The following is a 26,053-nucleotide window of genomic DNA, read 5'->3' on the forward strand; positions in this document are numbered from 1 at the left end:
GGACTTATTTATTAATAATATAAATAAGTCCTTACTTTATGATTATACCAGTTAAATGACATAAGAGTCTAAGAATAAAAAATAAATGGTTTTTTGACATACGAGGTTATTCAACATTAAAAATCATTTATTCATATAGGTAACACAATGTACACTTATGATCGTCAAAAAAAAAATAAATGTATATGAAATGCTTCTAACTTTACATTTAGTGCCAGTTCTCAAATCAAGGGCGTAGAACGGAAGAGTCATAACTGATTTACTCACCTATAGGCACTGGACACTGGACAAATCCAACGTCGGCCTCTGCTCTCTCCGGCGTGATCCTCTCCACCCGGTCCACAGATATCTTTTTATCACTCGACAATCTATCCAACTTATCGCTCGACCGGTCGATCGACATTTTGTCGCCCGATTTCCGATCCATTCGATCGCTCGTCGACAATCTGTCTGAAGACCTGTCGGACATACGATCAGGGGAGATGAGATCGTTCGACAATCTATCATTTGATAATCTCTCTTGCAGTCTGTCGGAAGAGAGTTTTTCTTGGAAGCGGTCTGTGGAAATTCTATCCTGGAGTCGATCTGTGGATATTCTTTCCTGGAGGCGATCGTTGGATATTCTGTCTTGGAAGCGGTCGTTCGATAATCTCTCCTGGGCGCGATCGTTCCGATCCGGTCTGTCCGGGGGCAGTCGATCCGTGGACCTCCTGTCTGAAGGCATCCGCTCGGGGACTAACCGATCATTGGTTATTCTGTCTGGGAGGCGGTCTACCGAAGTGCGTTCTATAGTCGGTCTGTCTTCGGTGCGGCGATAGTCCGGCCTTTCAATTGGAACTCCTTGTATCCTTTCATTAGCGTTTCTCTCGGCGTCTCGCCTTCTGGTGTAGGTCTCTGATTCCTGTGGAGGAGAGACCCTGGCAATGGCTTCTTCGGTCCTTCTTTCGGTGGAGCGGTCCCTGTGGCGGTCGTCGTCGTCAGCCCCGGATTCGGGCGCCGTCACTTCGATTATCGTCACTTGACCTTTACCCTTGCCCCCTTTTCCTTTGCCCCCTTTGCCACCTTTTCCTCCGCACTCGTCACCCTTTTTAGGGGTGAAAACCTGAAAAATTAAGAAGAGTAGAAAATAATTATCAGTTTCATCATGTAATACAGTGAACACTGTTATATTTTGATTGATTAATCTAAAAAATATAAATCTCTTAAAATATACCAAAAAAGGGGGGATCCCATAGTCAACAAATACGAGAAAAATTAGTGTACGTTTGGTAAAACAAAAAAAAACATCTACTTGCCCATTAGATTAAAAAATGATCATGAAACAGATTCAGAAATCTGAGGCCAAGACCTAAAAGAGGTTGTAACGCCACTGATTTTTTTTGTGAGGCAAAAAATAAGGTCATTAAGATTCTTTTGATCCTGGCTAACACGGCAACGTCTAACAGCAGAGACGCAGGTTTTCCTAAAAAAAATCATGCTGCGATGAACCGGTAGTATAAGCTGTGTTCTCACCTTACGAAAGATATGCGTCTTAGTATCCTGTAAAGCATGATGTACGGGAGGATCAGGTTCCGGCTCACTGTCAGGTGGAGCCGGCGACTGTGGGCGGGTCTTCTTTGGGCGGCCGCGTTTCTTCTTGGGCGGTCGTTCTTCCGACGTTCGCACTTTGGGCGGCCGCCCACGTTTGACCCCTGTGCTTTGAGAACCGCTTGGAATTGGTGGTGGCACGCTTGGCGATGCTTGTGGTCGAACCTGGAAGTAGAATATGAATTTTAAATAAACCTCAAAGATAGGCGAGGCGATAGGAAATATTTTAGAGTTGAAAAAATATAACCAATATATTAAAGCTTCTTAATGTTATCCCAACAAATTATGTATAGCCGTCTGACAAACAATGTAAGATAATAATGATTCTTATAACAGATATATACTGTATAACTTAGACACATGATACTATAAGTGTATATTACCGGCACTGGTCGAGGTGTCTCTTCATCACTAGATGCAGTGGAGATGCGATTGGCAAGAGACCTGCGACGTCTAACCCCCGGAGATGGCGACGATGCTTCGGAATCCGACAGATCCGATATCGGACTCTGCTGAAAATACAAAATACCATCGCTTAAATACGATTCCTACTTATAGTTTATCCATTTATATTACTCCATCGCATCTAAAGTCTAAAGGGTATAAAGATTTCTATAATTCAAAACCTCAATGGCACTCATCGAAGTAAGATTGCCGTGAATCGCCCCCACAGCCCTCCACAGCGTGTCCTTTAATCGAAAATACTTAAGAAGAATCCTATTTCTTTCCCGGCAAGGGATATCATTCAAACTATTCTCGAAGGACCTCAGTCCGGATCTCAAATTGGACTTTAGAACCGCTAACTTGATCCATTTCCTTTGAATATCCTTATCTTTATTGCTGTCATATAATAGATTAATAAGAAATTGAATGATATTCTCATCCATGTCGATGGAAATTTCCGATTCACTTGATAATTAGCGATAAAAATTAGCGATAGCGTTCCATTAACACTAAACCGCTGCTTGGTTGGTACTGATTTACAATGGCGCGTCACATTGAGATCGGTTTTGTGCTGACTCAGCTATCCAATACAGCGAAGTGATTATCTCAAGTAACAAGACACCTGAGAAAGCTAATATGTACTAAAACTGCGCGTTTGCATAAGTTAAATAATTCAATTTTTATTTATTTTATTTTATTAATTCGTACTAACAACTAAGGATTGACTAGGATTAAGTTCTTTTATTTTGTTAAGAAATAAATAGCTTTCATTTTTGGTATTAACCTAGTGCCAGTTCTACGAAACATTTATTGACAACATTTTAAGTTTGTTTGTTACAATTAACGTCAATTATTGCCTAAGGATTGTATTTAACAATTAAACTATGCGTACTTATTTATAAACTAATATCTATAGCTATTAAAAATTTGGTGGTTCCTGGAAGAGGAATGGAAATAAGAGATTTTTTTTTAAATACCAAATCATAAAACAAATGAACACAAATTACTCAGCTAATAAAAATAGTAGGTATACGACCTATTCTCAAATACTGAATGTGACAAAAAAATTAAAAATAATTAGTACACTGTACAGACAATTTGATAACAATAGCTGCTCTGAATCAGATTAATTATTAAAAGGTACTTCTTCCTGCGTATTATACAAATCTACTCACCGGTTTTCCCTTCGCATCAGCCAGTACATTTGTCAAATCCGGATGGTCGGGAGGCTCCGGCGGTGGAGGCGCGAAGTTCGAAAGGCCCCACGAGGGGCGCTGCGCGGGTGGCGGCGCCGGGGCAGGGGCTGGTGCTGGAGCCGTGGACTCAGCTGAGGAAGACTCTGACTCAGAGTCCGAAGGTGAAGATTCGCTGCCGGAACTCGGACTACCACCGGAGCGTATCGGTGAGAGGATTCTGAAAAGTATAAAGTATTGACATAAGCAATTCAAAATGCGTAGGTACGGTGGCGGGATGTAAGTAGATAGAAGAGTTATGATGTGAAAGACGGTTGATTATTAATAAAATCAGTGGTGCTACAACCTCTTTAGGTCTGGGCCTCAGATTTCTGAATCTGTTTCATGATGACTTTTAAATCTAAGAGGCAAGTAGGTGATCAGCCTCCAGTGCCTTTCACACGCCGTCGACTTTTTGAGTCTAAAACATGTCGGTTTCCTCAGGATGTTCTGTCGATTAACGCCAAAATAAAATTGAAAATATTTAAAATCTAGAAAAACTTACGGCTCTAGCCTGGTGGTGGTGGCTGCGACCTCATCATCACTCTCTGACAGACCAAGGTCCTTGTTAACTACGTCACTGGAAAGAATAATTTCTTTGATACAATGATGAAATTTATTAAAGGCACTTTTGAAAGTCAAAATTACAAGTGAATAAAATTACTCTAGTTAGTAGTGCCCCTTCCAAAAGATAGTTTGAAATGGAGAAGAGTGGGCAGGAAACTCCATACTTTTAAAATAGTTTTGACAATATTTTGTAGAAATTGATTTGATAATAATTATATGTGAAGACCATGTGCATAGAATTAAAAAAACTACTATACTAAAATAAGATAGTGCGCCTATTGGGGGTGTTGTAAAAAACAATACAGCAGATAACAGCTAAATTATTATGTAGATACATGGTGCTCACATATTTAAAGTTATATATTTTCTGTTATTGAGAGTGATCGTTATATGGGAAGAATAATTGCATTCTAATTAGAAGGCAAACCAACCACAGTGCACTAATTTCGACTTGATTATTAAGATGACATAAAAATACCCACACACACACACTTACACATTCGCACACACACCGCAAATAAATTATGAGTAAATTGTCTTTGTAAGTACATAATTTTCTTCGTATGGTATAATCCGTTTTGATTATATTTTGAATTTAAAAATTATAAATATTATCTTAACAAAAGCTAAAAAATAATAAACTGTTTAATAAATAAACGTTGAATTAAATGGAGTTACGGAGTTGATTTGAGTGTTGTTATGTTAAAAACGTCTGTTTACTATACATTCACGTCAATCATACATTTTGATGAATACTAAGAAACATACCACAAATAAAACTTAATTACACAATTAACGCCTGCAAAACTTTCAAGCGATTGCGATTGATTTTAGCTCAAAAGCTCAATTGCATCCAAATATGTTTTACGTCGGCGTACGTATTATTTCTTATGAATTTTCAAATTTTAAACATCTACGACAAAACAAAATAATTAAAAAACGCCGTATTGCTAATACATAAATACTCTGATAATATATCCTTAACGCCTTAATCATATGAATAGCAAACCTTATCAGCAACTTAAATATTAAATCAATAGATAAAATGTTTATAACATTAAACTTACGGTGAAACTGAATTCCTAGAGTTGGATATCCGACTGTCCAAACCTGAAACAAAAGAAACAATATTTAATGACTCAATAAAAATGCATTGTATATTAAAAAAAACTTTTAGACTTTAGATCCAACATGTTCACTCCATTTTTTACTGCTTAGTTGTGAGCACCTGGTGTATAACTGGAGTGGTATAAGGATTCCTGAATAAACGATTATTGTTTCGTATTGAAGGCCACAGACAGGTATATTTATAAAGTCTTACAGAACCTCACCAAAAAACTTCACCATAAACAAAGTGTTATTTTTATTAAGTATATTTAGCTAACACACACAGTTCAAACGAATTCCAAATTCAAATAAAGAATAGGACAGATTCGATTTCGGTCGACAACCTTACGACTTTCAATAGCGAGGCTTTCAAACGAAGATGCCGAAGCATTTTAAATAACAAATGTAGGTTATTTAAAATGTCATAAGGTCATTAACCAAAGGTTAAAAGGGAAATTTAACAGCTGGGTAACATATTTAATTGTATCATAACATATGAGGTATCTATTTCCTTTCAGTTTCTATACTGAAACATCAAACGTCATCAAATGAACGATCATTGAGAGGCGCGTTTTGATTGATCAGGGAAATGGCGATTTACGCGTTACGGTTCCTGGGAAATTATTTATTTATTTCGTAATCCTACAACTAACATAACATAATATATATTATAGAGAGCGTTTAAGTATTACGTCTCGCAATTTTTGACAAAGCCCCCCCCCCCCCCCCCCCCCGTGTAACGCGCCGTCACGTTTTTCTGTACCCAAGTTCAGTACTGTAACCAAGTATAGTAAAACGTTTCTTGACCACCTAGTGACTTTTTATACCTAAAAGTTAACATTATGTTGTGTAAAGTACTGGAAAGTCGAAAATAATATTAACAATAACGCGTAATTCAATCCCCACCCCGCATAGTAACGTTTTACAAAATTCATTCAAACATATAGCCAAAGACGGAATACGTAATATATACAAAAAGTTTCATATGAATCGGTCGAGCCGTTTCGGAGGAGTATGGGAACGAACGAACATTGTGACACGAGAATTTTATATACATATGTATTATAGTAAAATAACCCAAAAATTACTTATAACAGACGCATAATCATGACTCATACGTTATTCAGTTATAAATTGATTAAATTCATGTATTCGATTTATACAGCGATTTAATAAAACATTCCCAAATCTCATTAACTCCACATCAAAGTCTACAAATTCCATTACGGTTTGGGTCTAGGTCTGAAAATCTAAACCGAAATAAGTCGCTGATAGACAGAGCGAAAGAGGTCATCCACCTAAAGACAACTAAGGCATTGCAATTAACAAGTTCTGTTTACGTTTTAATTGCCAAATTGATTTTAATTATATGAAAAATTTCCGTTTGTTTCAGAATGGATAAACCTAAGTACTTAATTGTTTTATTTTAATTTTGTACCGACCTTAGAGGCCTTCTCAATACATACAAAAATCATAATAAATCCTGATCCCATGAATTTTTATCATTCGCCTGCCAGGCTGTACCGTGACGCTCCAACATTACCGCTACTAATGCAATCCTCCCGTTTTTGCCCCTCACGCGACGTCTCCACGTGAGAACTAGCTTTTGTTCTGGTTTTATTACCAAAATCTTTAAGTCAAAAGAAAAAATATTTTTTTTATAACTTTTAGTTTAAATATTTTTTTTTTATATCATTCATAATAAAAAACCTAACCTAAGTAAGTGCTGTAAAGTACTCTATCGTCACCGTCAATTTGTATTTAAGCTGCGATGTACCTAGAAAGTATATATATGTATACTTCATATAATATTGTAGTATCATAACAATGAATTTAAACTCTCTGATATAGTTTTAATAAATAAGAACGAGTACTCTATATACAAGAACCATTTGACATACTCTATAAATCCCGTAGATTTATTTCGAAAATTCGACATTAATTCATAATATGATCCTTTCTAGAGCATTTTCCATTGTTATTCTATACATACTACTATATCAAAATTAACATATTAAATCAATAAATATTACATTCAACCTTAAACTGCAAAAATTAAGCATTAACACACATTGATTGTTATGTAAGAGATTTTGAATGACTGCTGTGGAAAATTTTTACAATTATAAAAAGGTCATTGGCTTTTGTTTACGCGTACATGACATCATTATTAACGATTTATGGCTTACGTGACCTAAAGACAAGCAAATATAAAGATAGGTTCTAGAAGAAACGAGACTTGGGCGTCACTTTTGTATGCCAAAACGCATTGGATTTAAGGTGTGTGTAGTAAGTAGTAGGGTAACGTTTACCTTCTTCCTGATTCTCACCTAAACATATTTCATTTCACATTAAACAAAAAATTGCTGAAAAGTCTTTAGTACGTTGATAAATATAGCGTTTGAATACAGCAACCGACTACAAAAATTGTGATTGTAAGTTAAACCCACTTTTTCATAATGCTTTCTTTACTGTTTTCTTTAATTGGGGTTGTCTGGAAGAGATCGCTTAGTGGCGATAAGGCCGTTGCACGATCGTTTAAGTTTATTGTTATCAACACACTGTTTTTTTTATTTTATTCTTGTGCAAAAATGTGTGTCTAAAACTATATAAATAATATAAACTAACTAAATATAACATCAATGTCAGCAACACAAAACAAAAAGTTCTATACAAATTAATTGTAAAGAAATTTCACAAGAAAATTATAATATAACGATAGACGTTAACTCTTGCGCAACCAATTGCTTCTAAATATAGTATTCATAAAACCCTTTAAAATAAACCGACTCTAATATTAACGAAGCATATTGTAACACTAACGTGTAGTTTATCAGAAAAATACATAGAATCGTCGAACGTTTTTTTCGGATTTTAGTTTTTTAAAGGAGCGAACAATAGATATTCATTTAAAGGCTTTACCATAAAGCACTAATTATTTTATAGGAAATTGTATAAAGCGGAAATTTTGTTTGTTTATGACATGAACATCGAGGCTATACAGCTTATAGCTATTAGCAACCATTTTAATTGGTATCAGTGCACGATACTCTTAAGTGCTAAACATTGGTAAGTGACGAAATAGAACACAAGAACAGATTGTCTTCCCATTAATAGAGACTGTAAGTTGTGTTATTGGACACTTTCTTATGTTAAATTACTTATTAGTCTTAAGTTAGTTCTATGATGTCTCAGTGAAAGACAATGTATTGAAAATAATAATAAATAATTAACTATGTACACTACGATGCTCTACTAAGGTTTAAATTTCAAAAAATTCTTAGCATTATCTTACGTATATTGCATAAATAAAATTCGATAATACATATTTCTAATTGAATTATTATCTATAAATATATCACCTCCTTGTTTAACAGACAACCTATAGAAACTGTCAAACTACAGACAATCGTGAGAATTCAATTGTTTTTCTACCACGGATAACCAAAAATATGCAACGAAATTCATGCTAATTAATAGGATTTATGACACAAGAACACAAAGTCAACAAAGTCAGTGTCCAGACCGAAATTCAGACACGGTGCACTTTTTATTTTCTTCGCGTTTATATACATAACAGGGGACAAACCTGATGTTAAGTGATACCGCCGCCCATGGACATTGCCAGAAGGCTCGCAAGTGCGTTGCCTTTTAAGAATTGGTACGTCGAATTGGTTCGGAAATACTTCAGTGGGCAGCTAGTTCCACATGGTATTGCGCGGCAGTGTTTTATTAAACGCTCAGTTGTGGATAGACCTCGTTTATAAGTTATTTAAAAAACTGTCTTGATAGCATATGAGAGATATGGCAGAGATAAATGTTTTGCTTTTAAAGCTACAAAATTAATGAATCATCTTTCTACGTCTTGTTTTTCTTATTAGGTGATTACGTGGACAGTAATTATTTACTTTTTTACACATATTACCCACACATCGTCTATATGCTTGAAAACGAAATGCATTTTCGAGGATTCCTACAAAAAATTAAAACGTTTATGTACTATTTTGGAGAGCTTTGCTTACTTTTGCTGACAAGAGGAATGGGGTGATAAATTGCAGTAAATCTGTTTACGTTATTCTTGAATGCCCCCAAATTTTAAAATGTAAAATATCTTTATTTACGATAACACACACATAGACAAAACATTATATTTGAGGTTTACTTTAACTGATTAGAAATATTCTTGAATTTTCATTTGTGTATAAAACCCAACACACACTTCATAACCTATGTCCCGATATTAAATATAGCTCGTAATTAGTTCATCTCACATACCGTACACATAATCCTGCCCCAATAATACCTCTCCGCACTCTATCAGCTGCTGTAACAACGTCAAGCGATTCTGATAGCCAAACTCTGACGTCAGCAAACCCAACATTTTCACTCACAATACTCCAAACTTGAACACAAATTGTAGGTGATATCACGGAGTATAATATGCCGTCATATATCGACACAATATTCACAAATTCTGGCGCGAAACAGCGACAGATGCGCCGGCGCTTTCAAGACAAGACTGCCTTTGACAGGTGGTGACAAAGAACCCTACTTCCCCTCTTTTAATCTGCCTCGACTTCCCGTGTGTCGATTCGTCTTCCGACCAGTCGGGCGACCGGTCTATAATTAGACGCGATTTCCACTTACATCTGTTTATTTATGTAAATTTGAATCTCACGTGTAATAAATTTGACGATATTGCATTAACTTTAGTGCTCGATCTGTGCGATAAAATATATATGTAAACTTTGATTTGTTATTCTACGAGTAACAATATTCAAACACGATTCAATATTCAATTTCATCTGAATAAGTTTTCATTAATATATTTCAATCAATAGCGCAATGGGAATGCAGTCTGGGAGGGTGCCGGCACTCCGTACTCAGGCATTGTTGCATCAAAACGAGGGGGTCGAATGGGCCCTTCATTATCCACACATCAACATGTTTGCGATTCATCGATTTTCGAGACGCCCGCACTTTGCACGTACGCTAGACAGCTCTTCTACGAAACCGGTAAAAATATATGTTTAAATATAATCGAAATATTTGAATATAAATTTAAAAAATTGTCTATGTTTTTCGTAATCCTAAAATCCACATGGGATTAGTACAGTCGCGTAGTCGTTTTAGAAGACAAGGACCGCGTCGCGTCTGAACAACGCGCGCGAGTGTACTGACCGCACGCGCCGTTCGGCGTTCGGACATGTTGCTTTGATGCACTATTTAGACATGCATTTGAATAATAGGGATATGGCGAATAATTAACGATTCACAACCGAAGATATTTCTTGTTCAAAACGTCTTTCGTATATATTTTTTGAAATTCAAAAGGTTAAATAAACCTGCGGCTCTAAGTTTGTAGAGTCTTTCGATAAATAAATAACATAAGCCAGACTAATTAGTAAAAAAACCCTCACGTAAAGACGAATTACACGCGCCGAATATTCGCAAACATTTTTTCTATGTTCCTGAGTGTTGAATGCCACTACGTCTTATTACTGCAATTAGCAAGTCCTCATTACAACATCGATTAACGGCAGAACGAGTTAAGAAATGACTTTTCCATATTTCTTTACAAAAATATAAATTAAAAAATGTTTTTAAAAACTCAAAATTTTGCTAAACCATTACAATTAGAGTAATGCAACAAAATGTTAACAATTTATTTAAAACAGTTACATACTTAAATACAAAACTATTTCTACTACCATTACGAGCCCTATCAATTATAATCAAAGTTTAAATTAAAAAGATTCAACATGGTATCATAAATGTAATTGCATCGTAATTTACTTAACGAAAACATTAAACATGGATATCGGTGGTACATTTTTAAAATTAAATCAACGCTATCTTGAATCGACACTTTTAAAGTTCTACTGTTAAATTTTCCTACATATTTGTTGTATTTTAGTACTAAATTAGTTATGTATAATCTCTAGTACGCCAAGGTGCCTTGACGACAGACCACCTGCTGGACACCTGTCCACACCATGTGAACCATGAGACGTATGCTACTCACGTATGTGAATGATTGATTATATAGATTGGGATGACTTCGATCTTGAATAACTTAATGGCTATATACTATAGCCGATTGCGAGTGTTATTTGTTTTTAGTAAAAAAAAATCGCAGGGCAGGGAGCCTGTGAACTGAAGGTTATGCGAGAAACGATTTAAAGAATGACCAGCGGTGTGGAACATTCTGCCCCTCAGCATAATGCTGAGCCAGAGCTAATTACATCCACCACACGCATTACATAATTGAAACGAACCGAATGGGAAAAGAAAAAAATATGTATATATCTCATTTATTATTGTTACTTTGTGTGTGTGTTTTTGTTTGTAATAAATGATATGTCTATGTCTATGTCTAACGCATATACGTATTTTTAATTGTAGAGGCAGGGTAAAACTTGCTGAATTTCTTGCCCGTTCTTCTCAGAACAAGGCCTCCTGGTAGTTTTGCGAATGGATGGCGTAGCCTTGCTCTTTTGCGAATTTTGTAAACGTTTTTGACATTCATAAGCATACCCTAAGACACATCTAAACTGAATAAACGTATTTTGATTTGATTAAAAAAATGTAATAGAAAATAATAGTATTATCAATATTAATTAACATGAAAAATTATCATCCGTAGGTATTATGAAAAATATACCTGTTTTCAAAAAGCCTACATAATATTCAAAAACCATTGAACCAGCATCAAACCATCCACTTTATTATCATCGTGAATGTAAACAGTAGGGTCGCAGACATGACGAAATCACTACCCCGAAATTAATATCATCCCGCCAAATTAAACAGGCGCGCGTTATTCAAGCCCAGTACTTAGAACAGTGTACATTTAACTTATTCGGGTTGCGTGTAACCCGTCTCTTGACATAACTTGTTAGCGAGCAACCACAGGACAACACATTGTTCTAAAATTTTCACTTAATTTTCGTCATTATATCGCAAGTGTTAGAGACGACAATAGATTGATAAAATTATTGTTTAATTTACGTATTTTGTGTTTCTTTTCATCGTCTGTCGGCGGTCCCCTTTTAATAGCTGCAATACGAACAAATAGAAATGTTTATTGTTTATTAGTTGAACTGTCCATTTAGTGGATAATAGATTTAGCTGTATTACCTGGCGCCCCTCATCCGGTACATTGTATGGCACAGCACAAGGTTAATGTATATTTCTGGGTCATAAATAAAGTAATAAATGGAACACGCAGTCATTTGTGAACTCTATTTGCAATAAAATCTATGCAAAATTTTACGAGTTTCTGCGGTAACGTAACCGCAAGTAATTTGATAAAGAAATGTCGACACTAAATGCTTAGTACAACATTACTAAAAAACATTCTAAAATAATATCTCTATAAATATAAAATTCTCGTGTCACAATGTTCGTTTCCATACTCCTCCGAAACGGCTCGACCGATTCTTATGAATTTTTTATGCATATTCAGTTAATCTGAGAATCGACTACCCCAAATTTATTTTTTATTTTTGGGACAATTTTTTTGCTTTTACTTTTTTTATGGTACAGCATACAAAAATACACACAACCCTTAATTTTCATCTACCCTCTACAATCAATCCCTATTTTTTATTTGTTAGTTAAGAACTTGAACTCTGAGGTTTATATAGAGAAAAATTACAGAACTGAACAGTCTCTGGGGTAGCATCGCAAAATGTTCCATGTTGGTATGTACTAAAAAGGTAGGCTAAGTAAAATCCGATTAAGGAGAAGTTCGAGGGGGCAGCTAGTACATTAATAAAATAATACACCTTCCAAAACATTAAAAACTACCAAGTATCATTCCAAAATTTCACCAAGAAAGCCAGTCAAGCGGAAACCGATTAAACTTTAAACTGTAGTAAATCATTCAACAACGAAAAAATCCTCCCAAAATGGCGACACACTCGAGAGAAAAATTAGTTTCCCGGCTTTGAACTGAAAATGTGACGAGACTTCGGTTTTCAGTCACCCCCCGCTCTCCATTCGAAAAGGTCTTTTGGCTTGCATTTAAAATCTAAATGGTATCTTAATACGTTTACAATAAAGTTCAATCTTCTCAGCAATCGCGGCTGACTGAGTACTCTGAAGTTGCTTTTCAAATGTAAGATCTAAGCTTTTGTAATATAGTAGTTATTAGGAAAAGATTGCGTTGTTACAACTTTATTATTTTGATCGTGAGTTGGGTTGGGGGCGCTGTCCTTGCGGAGCCAAATCATTTTCAATATTGAAGCTTTAGAGAGGTTAAACAAAGCGAGGAGACGCCGCTTTCCATCTGGCCAATCTCTCAATTGCACTCCTATTATGTATCTACAGCTTAGTCGTAAAGGTGCTGATCGGGGCCATTTTAATATATTACTTTCAAGATCAATATCCTTTGTGATCCTAACTTTAGAAAGATTAAAACGTTCGTAAATATTGAATGACTAATTTTATACACAGCGTTACGGTGATTGATAAACGAATTAAAAGCCTAAATTAGGTAATGTTTTGTCACGTATTTTAGGTTTATATGTTTATAAATAAGGATGTAAATACTTCCTTATTGGTTAACGCTCTTCATAAAATTAATATATAAAATTACGAAAACAGGAAATGTTTCAATTATACCATTAGATTGTCTCATATAGAAGTAGCTTGTGGCTTAAATTAATAAAACAATGCACAGTCCTTTGAAATATAAAGGATAAATACGAATCGACACACTCTGTAAACGTGAAATTCTAAGTATATTTGTTTTCATTAAGAATTAACGTCAAATTTACGGCGGTCGCTATGAAACTAGGACATTGGGGTGGGTAGATGGGAGAAAATCTCGCGGTATAAAATATAAAATGGCCCTCATTGACATTCAAGAGACGGTGCGGACCGGTCGCGTCTCACCCCACATGAACATCATTTAGATATTTATTGTCCTGTTTATTGAACAATTTTCAAATGCAATAGGTTTAGGAATACGAGGATTTTATATGGTTCTATTCAACATTCCTTATTATCTCTCTATGTTTTAATTTCATCATTTAATGCTAATTTTAGAGCAGTGTTGGCCTTGGTCGTAGGTTCGACCCCCGGCTTTGCACCAATGGACATTCTTTCTATGTACGCATTTAACATTCGCTCGAACGGAGAAGGAAAACATCGTGAGGAAACCGACATGTCTTAAACCCAAAAGTCGACGGCGGGTGTCAGGCACTGGAGGCTGATCACCTTTTTGCCTATTAGATTTAAAAATGATCATGAAATAGTTTCAGAATTCTGAGGCCAAGACTTAAAGAGGTTGTAGCGCCACTGATTTATTTTATGTTTTAATTTATCTCTATGTAAATCACACAGTAGATAATTTTTTTTTAATTAATTCAATGTGCTGAGTATCAAGGTATACGTAATAAATAATACAATATAATCTACCACAATTCTAATAAAAATTAACAACTTATTGAATATATAAAAAACACACATATAAACATATATAATGTTAGCGTAATATATACACTGCCCTACATAGCGACACAATGAAGGCTAAAGAAAAATCAACCTATCTCCTAGTCAACATTAAAAAAGATTACAATAAAGAAACGATGCCTGCCATTTCTCAATGGATTTATAAAACAGCCATGCGTTCTCATATATGCTGTGAGCCGACCCATTTCTTTCTAAGGTAGCGAACTATGATACGCGGAACTTAAAGCGAGCGATTTTTCATTATAGGATTAAATCCTTATATATATTTTAGTAGTTTGTATTGGCCTATGTATTGAATGCAACAGGTGCATGCATCTTATTGCAAATAGTTGCTATTATTATTCTAATCTACTATTTAATTAACTTTGAATGTATGCGTTCTAAGAGTGCAGGAATATTAATGTACCTCAACTCAGATATCGAACCCGTAATATATCCTTAAGAGCCTTCTGTAACTTCCGTATTTTTTCTATTTTTACCAGAAACCTAAAGGCGTAACAAACTATATCACGAAGGTATACCATAGAACACACTTTCCCAAAAAAACAATTGATCATCGTCTTATACATTCCACGGCACGTTTTTCTTAAAAACAATTGACCTTCGTCTTATACATTCCAGGGCAAGTATTTCTCAAAAACAATTGACCATCGTCTTATACATTCCACGGCACGTTTTTCTTAAATACAATTGACCATCGTCTTATACATTCCAGGGCAAGTATTTCTCAAAAACAATTGACCATCGTCTTATACATTCCAAGGCAAGTATTTCTCAAAAACAATTGACAATCGCTTCATACATTAGTCCCATCCGCTCTGACGATATATCGCTACAGGTCGGCTCGACGGCTCAATCGTTCCCCGTGACCGTGGCCTCACCCTTATGCCATTAGAATGCCTCTCGCGACCGTCGGTTCCGTACAACAGCCCCAATCAGTTCGTTACTCGATACGTGGCGTACGCTCGTTACATTACCACCCAAGTGTCTGACAAATCCGGTTATGGATTCACGTGGAACCTAATCCGTGCCAATTATGTGTTTTTAAGATGCTTTTAACCATTGTAATAAAACAGAGAACATATATTTAAACATCTTTACACGTTCGTCTTCTTTCTTTCTTTCTCTTATTTTATCTTTCTTCTTCTTTATTAAGACCTATCAAACCATTCTTTATATAATAAGACATATTTGACAGGGCTCAAATACGAAATTGTATTGGACTAAAATACCACGTCGTAAAAACCCAAAACCATTGGAGCTTCTTATACTGTTTATTTAACTTATTATTCCTAAGATCGGGCGATACTGTGATTATTAGGTCACCTATTAAAAAAAATGATTTCTCTTTTCTTTCTGAGCGCAAACGAAAACTTTTACTAGAATACATAATTTCCTCATATTACAATTTTCGTTTTATTCCTTACCTGAAATGTATATAGCCTCCATATTTATCACCGTGACATTGGCTTAATTCTGAACTATACCCCAGGATAAACCCCGCCCCACACCCCTTTGTCCTAAGATCTGCGAACTGAGCAGTTGACGGGCCGCCGCTTGCCTTAATTTAATTGACGTTGATTTAACTCGTAAACGAACGAATTTGTGAATACTTTAGTTAAAAAGAGCGAAAACTTCGATCATTATTTAAATGTCTTTTGAATTTGAACTTTAACTTCATAAAATCAAGATACGGAAAAGTTTCAAAGATTTCATTATTACTTCATCTAAAATGTGTCAAACCAACGGATATTATAAAAATCTCTACGACGTACGCATCACACATTTTGATTAGTGCTGGCCTAATGGCTTTAGCGTACGACTCTAAACTCTGGGGTCGTAGGTTAGACTGGACTTTCTGTGTATGTACTCATTTAACACCAGTGAAGGAAAACAAACGTGTGGCACTCGGGGACTGCCGCGGTAAAGCTATTGCATAGCATTTTTTATCAACTTATGCAGTTATAATTTTTTTTTTTTATCCAGTATTTGTTTTTATTTGTTATTAATTCAAGTTTTTTCTTTGATATTATTTCAATCTACCACTCTACCAGACTCAAACGCCTAAATAGTCTGTCTTACTCTAACGCGTACCGGCTGTACCGGCCGCGCTCACGCTACGTCACCGATCTCGTCAGAGAGATGGGAATGCGCAGTATGCGTTCTGTCCCACTCTAACGCGTATTTGCCGCACCTATATTGCGACATCGTGTGTTAGGTTTTTTTCGTTACGGAATCTAAAATCTATGCAATAGCTTAACATCGTGAGGAAACCGGCATGCCTCAAAAATTCGACGGTGTCTGTCAAGCACAGAAGGATGATCACCTACTTGCCTATTAAAAATGATCACGGAATACATAAATCTGAGGCCCAGACCGTAAAGCTTGTAGCGCCATTGCTAAACGTAAATTTAAATGAATAATAATAGACTATTCACCTAAAAGTTCATTAATTAATCGGAAATTACATCTATATACATCGTTGGGCTTTTATAATTTTATGAACAAAACGAAATCACCACCGCCGATAGTATTTACATAGTTAATCCTCATTTAAATCGAACTCTATATTTGGTAATTACGCGAGTTCAGTTAGCCGAGATATTAATCGGCGCGCTAACAGTGAGTAGTTGAGTACTATCGGTAGTAAATACATACAACGCTAGCGTACGACGTAGTATGGGGAGGTCGGTGGTCGGGGGCGCCACCCTGCGACCCGGTAGCCAACTTAACAGATGAATTGGGATATTATAACTGACGTTTAATAATTGGACTGTGACGTGGACTCTAGACAGTATATTAATTTATGTTCTGTAAGTTGTTTTATAGTTATTTTCACGAGGTTTAAATATGAACAGATAAAATCATTTTTACAGAATTCAAATGCGATTTTATTACATTTAAATACGTGACGTTTCTCACTGCAGTAAAGCATTTGAAACGATGTAATAATGTCATAAACACGGATCAAGTTAAAAAATCTCTAAAAACGTTTTACTAATTTACTCTACCATATATAACTATTACATAAATACCTTACGTTTCTATAAATGATTTATGTCAAAACAAACAATTATGTACATATGTCACGATTGTTTATATATAATGATTATCCATTAATAATCAAAAATAATGCGGAGCCTATTGCACAGTTTCCACGTCAGTCAACAGATGGCGTTGCGCGATTAATTTGCCATACTGAGATACGATTTGGATTACGTATTGAAACCTTATAGTGGGCAAACTTAGAAAACTCATAAGCCTTTATTCGTAACTTTAAAAGACCTTTTAAAAATTATTGTATGTATCTTGTTTTGTCCAGTGTACATAGCTGTCACTCCAAGATAGTATATCCACTGAAAATCAGTGTTGCTAGTGAAAGCAACTGAAAGCTGAGTTGGGCCCATTTTTGATTAAAGCGATTTGTATTTCTCGTATATGTGTGTGTATTGTTCATTTCATCAGATAAATGGTTTGTCCTAATATTTATTTATTAATAAATTTAATATTACGTTTTTTACGAATAAGGGTCTAAGTTTATCGACACGTTCACGTAATGTAGAAGACAGGAAACTCATCCCAGTATGTCATTTATATCATATAAGAAAGGATGCGGCACTGGTGCAAACATAGTGCGAAATCCGTAGACAAAAAAGTGGCGACTAAACGTGGGGGTACAACCACAGGTCACAGAGTAAACCTGCGATACCTATACATCAATATATATGTCTGGGAATGCTCGGATTATCAGGATATTATGATCGCGTCAATTGACCGTTGATTTTTATTGTTGATTTGTTTAATCATTTGGATTCCTTCTATTACTTTAGAATCATAATTTATTTTGATACGATTTGTTTTGTTAATATTTAATTGTTTAATAGTTTAGAATGATTACTTTACGAATAATAGTACGAATATTGCAATGACAGAATCAAGACATGTATAAATTAAAGCGAAACTGGTTATTTAATTAACTTATTATATAAAAAGAAGTATAAAATGCATTCAGTGCGGCAAAGCAGTGTAGATCTAGTGGCTTCAGCGTGCGACTCTCATCCCTGAGGTCGTAGGTTTTCTATCCCCGGCTGTGCACCAATGGACTTTCTTTGCATGTACGCATTTAACATTCGTTTGAACGAGGAAGGAGAGCATCGTGAGGAAACTGGCTTTCAGGCACAGGAGGCAGGATTTGAGGCCCAGACCTAAAAAGGATGTAGCGCCACTGATTTATTTTTATAAAATGCATTCACAACTAACGAATGCATAATAATAATCGTTTATACCTGGGTAAGGTTTAAGTACTTTTGATTCAGAAGGAATTGAAATGGAAATTAATGAAAAGATGAAATCCAATAGAATAGGTTCACCAAAGCGCCAATTGTTCAGATTTCCGACTCTCGGTTAACCGAAATATCTTCACTTGACTGAATTTCGGACGACCCTCGCATTGTTAGTATTCTAGGCTTTGGAGATCAATAGGATTTTGATACATGTTCGTAATGTAAGCGTAAAATAATATAACACAACTAGCTGACCCGACAAACGTTGTTTTGCCATGTATTTTATTTCTAGGAAACATTTTTTTAGTGCAATAAAAATAACTATGTATCTACAATAATAAAAATAGGGGTTGGTCGAAGAGGGGTGAAAATTCAGGGTTGTATGAATTTTTGTATGCTGTATCATAAAAAAATAGAAACAATTTTTTTTTCTCAAAAATAAAAAAAAAATGTTTTGGTGTGGCCGCCCCTTATCACTTAGGGTTTTAGGGATAGGTTGAGTCGTTACGGAGGAGTATAGGAACGAACATTGTGATCTTGTCACTTTTTATATAGTAGATAATAAAAAAGTAATAATATTGTTAAAAAAAGTTAAAGCAGTATTTTCCAGTCAATAAGTTTTTAACTTTGAGCTAGCTATTCATTACTTTATAAAATCAATTTATGATTATACTTTTACTAAGTTAAAACTAATATTCAAGTTCGCTCCGAGAAAAGATGAAACGGGTTTAATGTTTCCCTATTACTCAATAGTATAGTAGCTTTAATTAAATATAGTTCTAGCAGCATCACACAGAGACCAAAAGCAGTCCATGAACACGCAGTTGGTATAGCAGAATTCAAGATAAACAAAGGCTTTTTTTTTGTATGTTTATTGGCTGTACAATTAAATAAGCTAGATACGGACAGCAGCGCTATCTGCCGGGCTGATTTGTGAATCAAACCATCCAGGGCGCCACCCAAACACATACAATAAAATTCACTCAAATCGGTCCAGCCGTTTAAGAGGAGTTCAGTGACATACACACGTACAGTAGAATTATATATAAAAACTAGTGGACCCGACAGACGTTGTCCTGCATGATATTTCAAGCAATTAGTAAAGCAAAGTATGAAAGTACCGACTGCAGCGCCATCTGGCGGGCTGATTTGTGAATCTAAACCATTCCCAGATCCCCTTGAACACACACAAAAAATTTCATCAAAATCGGTCCAGTCGTTTGAGAGAAGTTCAGTGACATACACACTCACAGAAGAATTATATATATAAAGATATAAGGAAAAATTCCTTATATTCCAACGAATAAACTCAAAAAATTCCTGCACCGATTTCAGAAAATTGAGTAATGCCATGTTTATTTTTCCATTTTTCAAAACCGGAAAAGTGCTACCAAACTATAATTAGCTTTAGAGTTAATTTAACAGTGGGGAGTCACAACAGTTGAAAACGATTCAGCCCTCACACGTGTCCTGTTATCATAGTGCTAGAAATAGTTGTCTATTAATAGAGACAGGACGGAAGTGCTCACTCAACATCCGGTGTCATCACGACGTTAAACAAAACTGTAACACTCGGGGATTATCGCTATATAGATATATAGAAAGGACTTTTTATTTATTCATGCCGTACTAACCATACACATACATACCCGCAGAGAAAATACTACACCAAAAGACACAGCCTATATGGCAAACATTTGACGATGAAAAATCAATTACAATTATTAATAATAAAGAAGTTTTATGTATTGAAATCTGAAATTAGTTAGGTAGTAAATAATTAGCATTAAAAACGGGCGTCCAGTAAGCTCGTTGATTATGAAAAAATAAAAATTGCCAAAATCTACCATGACAGAGAAAAAGTAGAGTAACAATTTCGGTCAAAAAAGAGCTAAGCGTTAAATAAATTCAGCCAAAAAAACACATTTTCCAACTACGTTTTTATTGATACAGCGTGTCTTTTAAATATTTTCATACATTTACTGGATCAAAAACCACACCATACGATAATGAGATAGATCACTATCCTTCAGATTGTTGGGCTTTCGTATCGAAATTCCTTACAATGTATAGCCCGTTGGATTTGGCAAAATTAACTTGATTGGATTACCCGGAAGGCTGATCACGTATGCTTAAAAAATACCTAGATGTGTAGAGTTACTTCAAATACACACATAGCACAGTTATATATGTAAAGAATAAATAAGATACTAATTAATGTTTATAATTATGATACCACGAACATACGAGGTTAACGTTTAATAAGCACTAATAAATTAATGTACGTGCGAACTAAAACCGGGCCAAGAAAAGTATTAAATGCACGATGATTTATTTTGTAACTACCCGCATTTCATATTTGTTATGTTCAGTATTTTAGATTTACCCATAAAACTGTCCAAAAAATTATATAAATAAGAACCAATGTGTTTTAACTATTTACTTGCGAGAAAATCTAAAAGACAAAGTGAAACAATGATAATAAACATTCAAGTCTAAATAGCGGAAAAAATCGCCTCAACGCGACGATATGAAGACGGTTTGCGTACGAGGACCAAAGCAAACGGAATAAAAGTACGCAATCCATTTAAACTTCACAAATCCCGTCGAGACGTCGCTTCAATACGATTTGCCAACTATTCGCAATCACTGCAATCTGCGTTTTGCTTTCAAATTCAAAAAATATTTTCACAAGAGTTTAGTTTTGATTAATAATTTATTATTAATTCATTTTATCTTCATGTGTATTCAATTTCGAATAAAGGTTCTTTTTGTTTTAGATCGAGTATTATACTTGCACAACACAAGATATTTTTCTGAATACTACTATTAAACGCCGATTTACATTATCTTAGTGTTTAGGAGAGTGCTTTAGGATAGTACTTTAGTTGAAACATGTAAACGCTACTTGCTTTAGTAAACGCTACTTGCTTTAGTACGGTTCTACTTGACTTTCAAGTTGAATCAAAATAGAATAGCTTTTTATTTTTGTTTCAAGTGATACCCCTCCCGCGCCCGCGTTCATTGTGGCGCTGTAATGATACTCTACTGGAAGAAATGTAAACGTTCACTCGCAACGCACTAAAGCACTAAAGAACTTGCCTTTCAAGTTGTACTAAAGCACTCTCCTAAACACTAAGATAATGTAAATCGGCCATAAGGAAAAAAGCACGAAACAGATACGGAAATCTGTGGCCCAAGCTAAAAGGTTGGTTTTTTATTACTAACCTTTATCATTCACGTAAAACACGGTAGTTATATAAAATCCCGAAACCCCAAACAGACTTATTTACCAATTCATTAAACAATAAAAACGCAAGCTCACTGTTGGTTATTGAATCCAGTCGCAATTAGCAAATTAACTCTGTAATTAGGCCACATTAGGCATTAGCGTTTCGGTCGCAAATGGGTAACTCCGGAACGAAATGACAAGCTTTTGTGGTCTCATGCCTGAAAACGAGATTATATGCTCCAAAGACTGAAGAAAAGGTAGTCTGGCAATATTTAAACGTTAACTGATCGACTTCAAAGGGACTCAAATGTTTTTAAAGACCTTTGTATAAGATAATATTTTTATATAATATTGAATATCACATTATGGTCGCTTATTATCGGTGTCATGAATTTTCCAACAATAACTGAACGTTTTTGACATGGCGTGTTTTATGTATGTTATGACCAAAAATCTGTCTTTCTTTATGTACCTACCTCCTTGAGATGTGAAATTCTAGTCGAATTATAAATCTCCTTATTCGCGTTTTTCTTGTCGGTTAAAAAGACTGTCATTTTAACATAAGGATACTTGCTAGTTGAGTTAAAGCACTTAATAATTTATAATTACTTTTAACATTTCTTTATTTTTTACTGAAAGAATTGAGATGTTATTTTCCAGTAATTCTTTGTTCATTATATAATCTTATATCTTTCGCTATTATAATTATGGCAAATATAAATATATTATCAATAATGTGTTGAATTGATCGGTACTGCGAATTAATTATGAGTCATTTAATATGCTCACATTGTCTTTTAATCTTTTATATTATTTACGCTAAATAGGTATATATCCAATGATCACAAACATTAAAAATCCTTTTTTATTAAAACATTAAACGTTCTATAAAGTTTTATAAGAACCACAACACAAACTTGAATAACGTCAGTGTTGTCGAAGTAACACATCGAATGCAACTCCATTTCAACAAACAAAAAGTAGCTAACATAAGTTTCTTGAGAGAGAATTTTACATTTTTTAAATATGTATATAAATCGAAGGATTTGGTTCCAGAATAGACTGATACGATGATTTTATTTTATTTATGCTTTCAAACACAAGTTAAAATGAGGACAATGAGATACTCACTACGAGATACTCATCCCTGAGGTTTTAGGTTCGATCCCCGGCTGTGCACCAATGGTTATTCTATCTTTGCACGCATTTAACATTCGCTCGAACGGTGAAGGAAAACATCGTGTTCCTCACCGATTTGCCTTAGACCGTAAAAGTTTGATCACCTTCTTGCCTATTAGATTAATCAAGAAATATGACCAGACTGAAGTGAAGTGAAACTTCTTTAGGGTCATGAGCGTAACATTTTTACGGATGAAACGCAATAAGACCGCTATCAAATTTTAGATCTTAGTAGAGACAAGTAATTTAAATAGAAGCCAATACAAAAGAAAAAATATGAAATTTTTAAATAATCATTCATCAATCAAATTATTCGATTAATTGCTGAATCGTATGAAACCATTACATAATATGCGGTCTTTACAACATGAAGTGTATTTATTGGCTTTATCGGCTCGGCATTTAACTTGATGAAGCTACATTATAGGTATTAATTTTTCATAGCTTACGTATTTTATATTATCCTTACACTAGGGACTAGCATTAGGTTTTTGACACCACGGGCCTAGTGAGAAGATTGATAAGAATAAACCCATTCGAATTAGTGAATTAGTCTTAAGTGCTAAACAGTGATAAGTGAAAAAATAGGACATAAGAACAGAGCGTCTTCCCCTTAATTGAGACTGTAAGAAGTTTGGACACTTTCTTATGTTTAATATCCTATTTAGGAAGTTAGACTTAAATTACTTATAAGTCTTAAGTTAGGCTAGATCGTAATGTTAAATTGTCTATGTGCAGAGACAATATATAAAAAAATATATATTTAGGAAATTGGAGAGTTTAAATTCGAAGAGAGAATTTCGAAAGTTCATTTCAATTTCGAATTGCCCGCCAATCCATAGAACCTAATAACTTACTTTTAAGTATTTATTAGTTATTAGTAATTAATTTCCTCCTAAAAGTGTACAATAAAATAATTAAAATATTTTATTGTAATGCCCTTTGGCTTTATAAATTAAAATTTAAAGGAAGTCCCCCAGCCGCTGTATGAACGCGATAAAATTTGTACCGTATTTACCAATAAATGTGATTCCTAAGAAAAGGTTATATGTAATATAACAACTATAGAACTTAGTTTATGTTTGTTTGGTGAATCCGATCCTCCGTATACACACACGTATAAAATAAGTTGATATATTTGTGCGCGCCACTTTCTAGACTGGTTTTCTAATACGCATATTCTATTTACACGCATTGCTAGGTTGAAAAAAAATGCTATTCCGTAACTATATTAAGAGTATTTATACAAACTATTGTCATTATAATAATAGTTTGCAGTTGTTTTTTAATTACATTTTAATACTTAATATTATTTTTCTCCTTAACTTTTTTTGTAAAAATCATAGCAATTTTAAATTAAATTCTACTACTGTAAAAATCGTCGGAATAAAAGTAATAATGTATTACTTTTTAATGATAGTCGCGTAATATCAATAAAATAACATTTATATCAAATAGCCATCTCGTGATTAAAATAAAGGCAAAAAGTTTTTGTCCTCGTTAACACATAGGGTTCGACGTTTAATGAACAAAGGCCAGATTGACGATCTATTCAAACATTTTCGACGAGCTAAATGGCGAAAAAAGTATAAAAACGTTTAAAACAATGGAAGTTCGGGAGATGGTTTTCGGGTGCTGACTTGGATAGCGAGAACTGGAAGGATATTTGATAGAACTATTTACGTCACCAGTGTCCCGTTGTGGCGTGACGGGCTGACAATTGATATCATTCTGGTAATTGGAGATTGGACTCTGTGTACTTCTGTCCTGACATAAGAATAGATATTAGGAAAAACTTAAAAACGCTTTCTATGAACATAAGACGAATAATATTAAATAAAAAGCATATTGTATCTCAAAATATAACAAAAATAAAAATTTACCGGCATCAATTTACCCGTGAGAAATATAATCAAAGAAGAAGTCATCATTATTTATTTAGTTATAATTCAACTATTTCCCCCCCACATAAGCCTCTTTAAAGAAATGTAAAATCTGATTTATTATAAATATCATCAAAAAACCGAATAAAGTTTTAATATAAAATGTAATAGTTATAAGAAAACTATAAATTTAGTATATAAATATAATTAAATGAGGGTGTATTTGAAACGAATGCATACACAAACATCATTTTAATAGAAAACGTGTAGTGAAATATTAAAAATTGTGTATAAACTAGAATCGTATAAAGAAACTATTACTTACTGAAAATTTACTCATATGTGTATTGGTCGCATCTAGGTATCTATCACGAGTGCAAATAACGACCTACACTGTCACAAAGCGAGATTGGTGTCGGCCTATCAATCGAAGAAGAAAACAATACGAAACGGGAACAATAAATTGCCATATATATTTTTATATTCTTATTACATAAAAGACACTTTCAAAAAATGTCTAAATCAAATTATCTTGCAACCCAAATACACTACGAATACTTAAAATCGTTTAAATTTCTGTCAAAAGCAATTAAATAATTGTTAAAACAATATTATTTTAAATATTGAATAAACTCAAACTCAAAACAACTTTATTTATCTAGTCACCGTGACCACGCACGCTGTAAAGCACGCGAAACGTCGGATAAATTTAAAATTATGTTAAATAATTGTAAATTTATAATAATACATAACTTTAATGCGTTAAAAACAGTTTTTTCTTTAAATGTGTAAAGGTTATGTCAATCAAAGACAATATTATTAACTTTATTTACTACCAGTTAGCAAGTCAAGGGCGTAGATCGGGCGAGAAGAACTAGAAGAAACTCTCCGGCACCCTTTTTAATCGCCAAGTTTTGAGTCATACAAATTGTTTGTGAGGCGAGCAGCCATAAATATTTGAACTTGAAGAAATTAATCCCCAGGATTAGGATCATTTAAATAATCGTCAAATTTATAAACAGCTTTATTGATTAATTAACGTTTAACGAGAGTTTTGAA

At 34.4% G+C, this 26,053-nt stretch overlaps 1 protein-coding gene across 7 annotated transcripts in view; it reads right to left on the bottom strand.

Moving 5' to 3' along the window:
* Nucleotides 1–26,053, bottom strand: part of LOC125051513 (AF4/FMR2 family member 1) — a 201,447-nt gene that overhangs the window by 9,032 nt on the left and 166,362 nt on the right. For 5 of the 7 annotated variants that reach the window (XM_047651867.1, XM_047651864.1, XM_047651863.1 and 2 more), the window contains exons 10-15: nucleotides 4,898–4,940; nucleotides 3,769–3,843; nucleotides 3,207–3,444; nucleotides 1,971–2,099; nucleotides 1,513–1,752; nucleotides 268–1,102 (exon numbers count right to left, since the gene is read on the bottom strand). In XM_047651867.1, coding sequence (XP_047507823.1) covers nucleotides 268–1,102; nucleotides 1,513–1,752; nucleotides 1,971–2,099; nucleotides 3,207–3,444; nucleotides 3,769–3,843; nucleotides 4,898–4,940 — 1,560 coding nt within the window. The remainder of the gene's footprint in view (nucleotides 1–267; nucleotides 1,103–1,512; nucleotides 1,753–1,970; nucleotides 2,100–3,206; nucleotides 3,445–3,768; nucleotides 3,844–4,897; nucleotides 4,941–26,053) is intronic. The other 2 variants (XM_047651868.1, XM_047651865.1) reach the window with 1 other exon arrangement.

Source organism: Pieris napi, chromosome 8 (assembly GCF_905475465.1).
Source record: "Pieris napi chromosome 8, ilPieNapi1.2, whole genome shotgun sequence".
Taxonomy (NCBI): Eukaryota; Metazoa; Arthropoda; class Insecta; order Lepidoptera; family Pieridae; genus Pieris; species Pieris napi.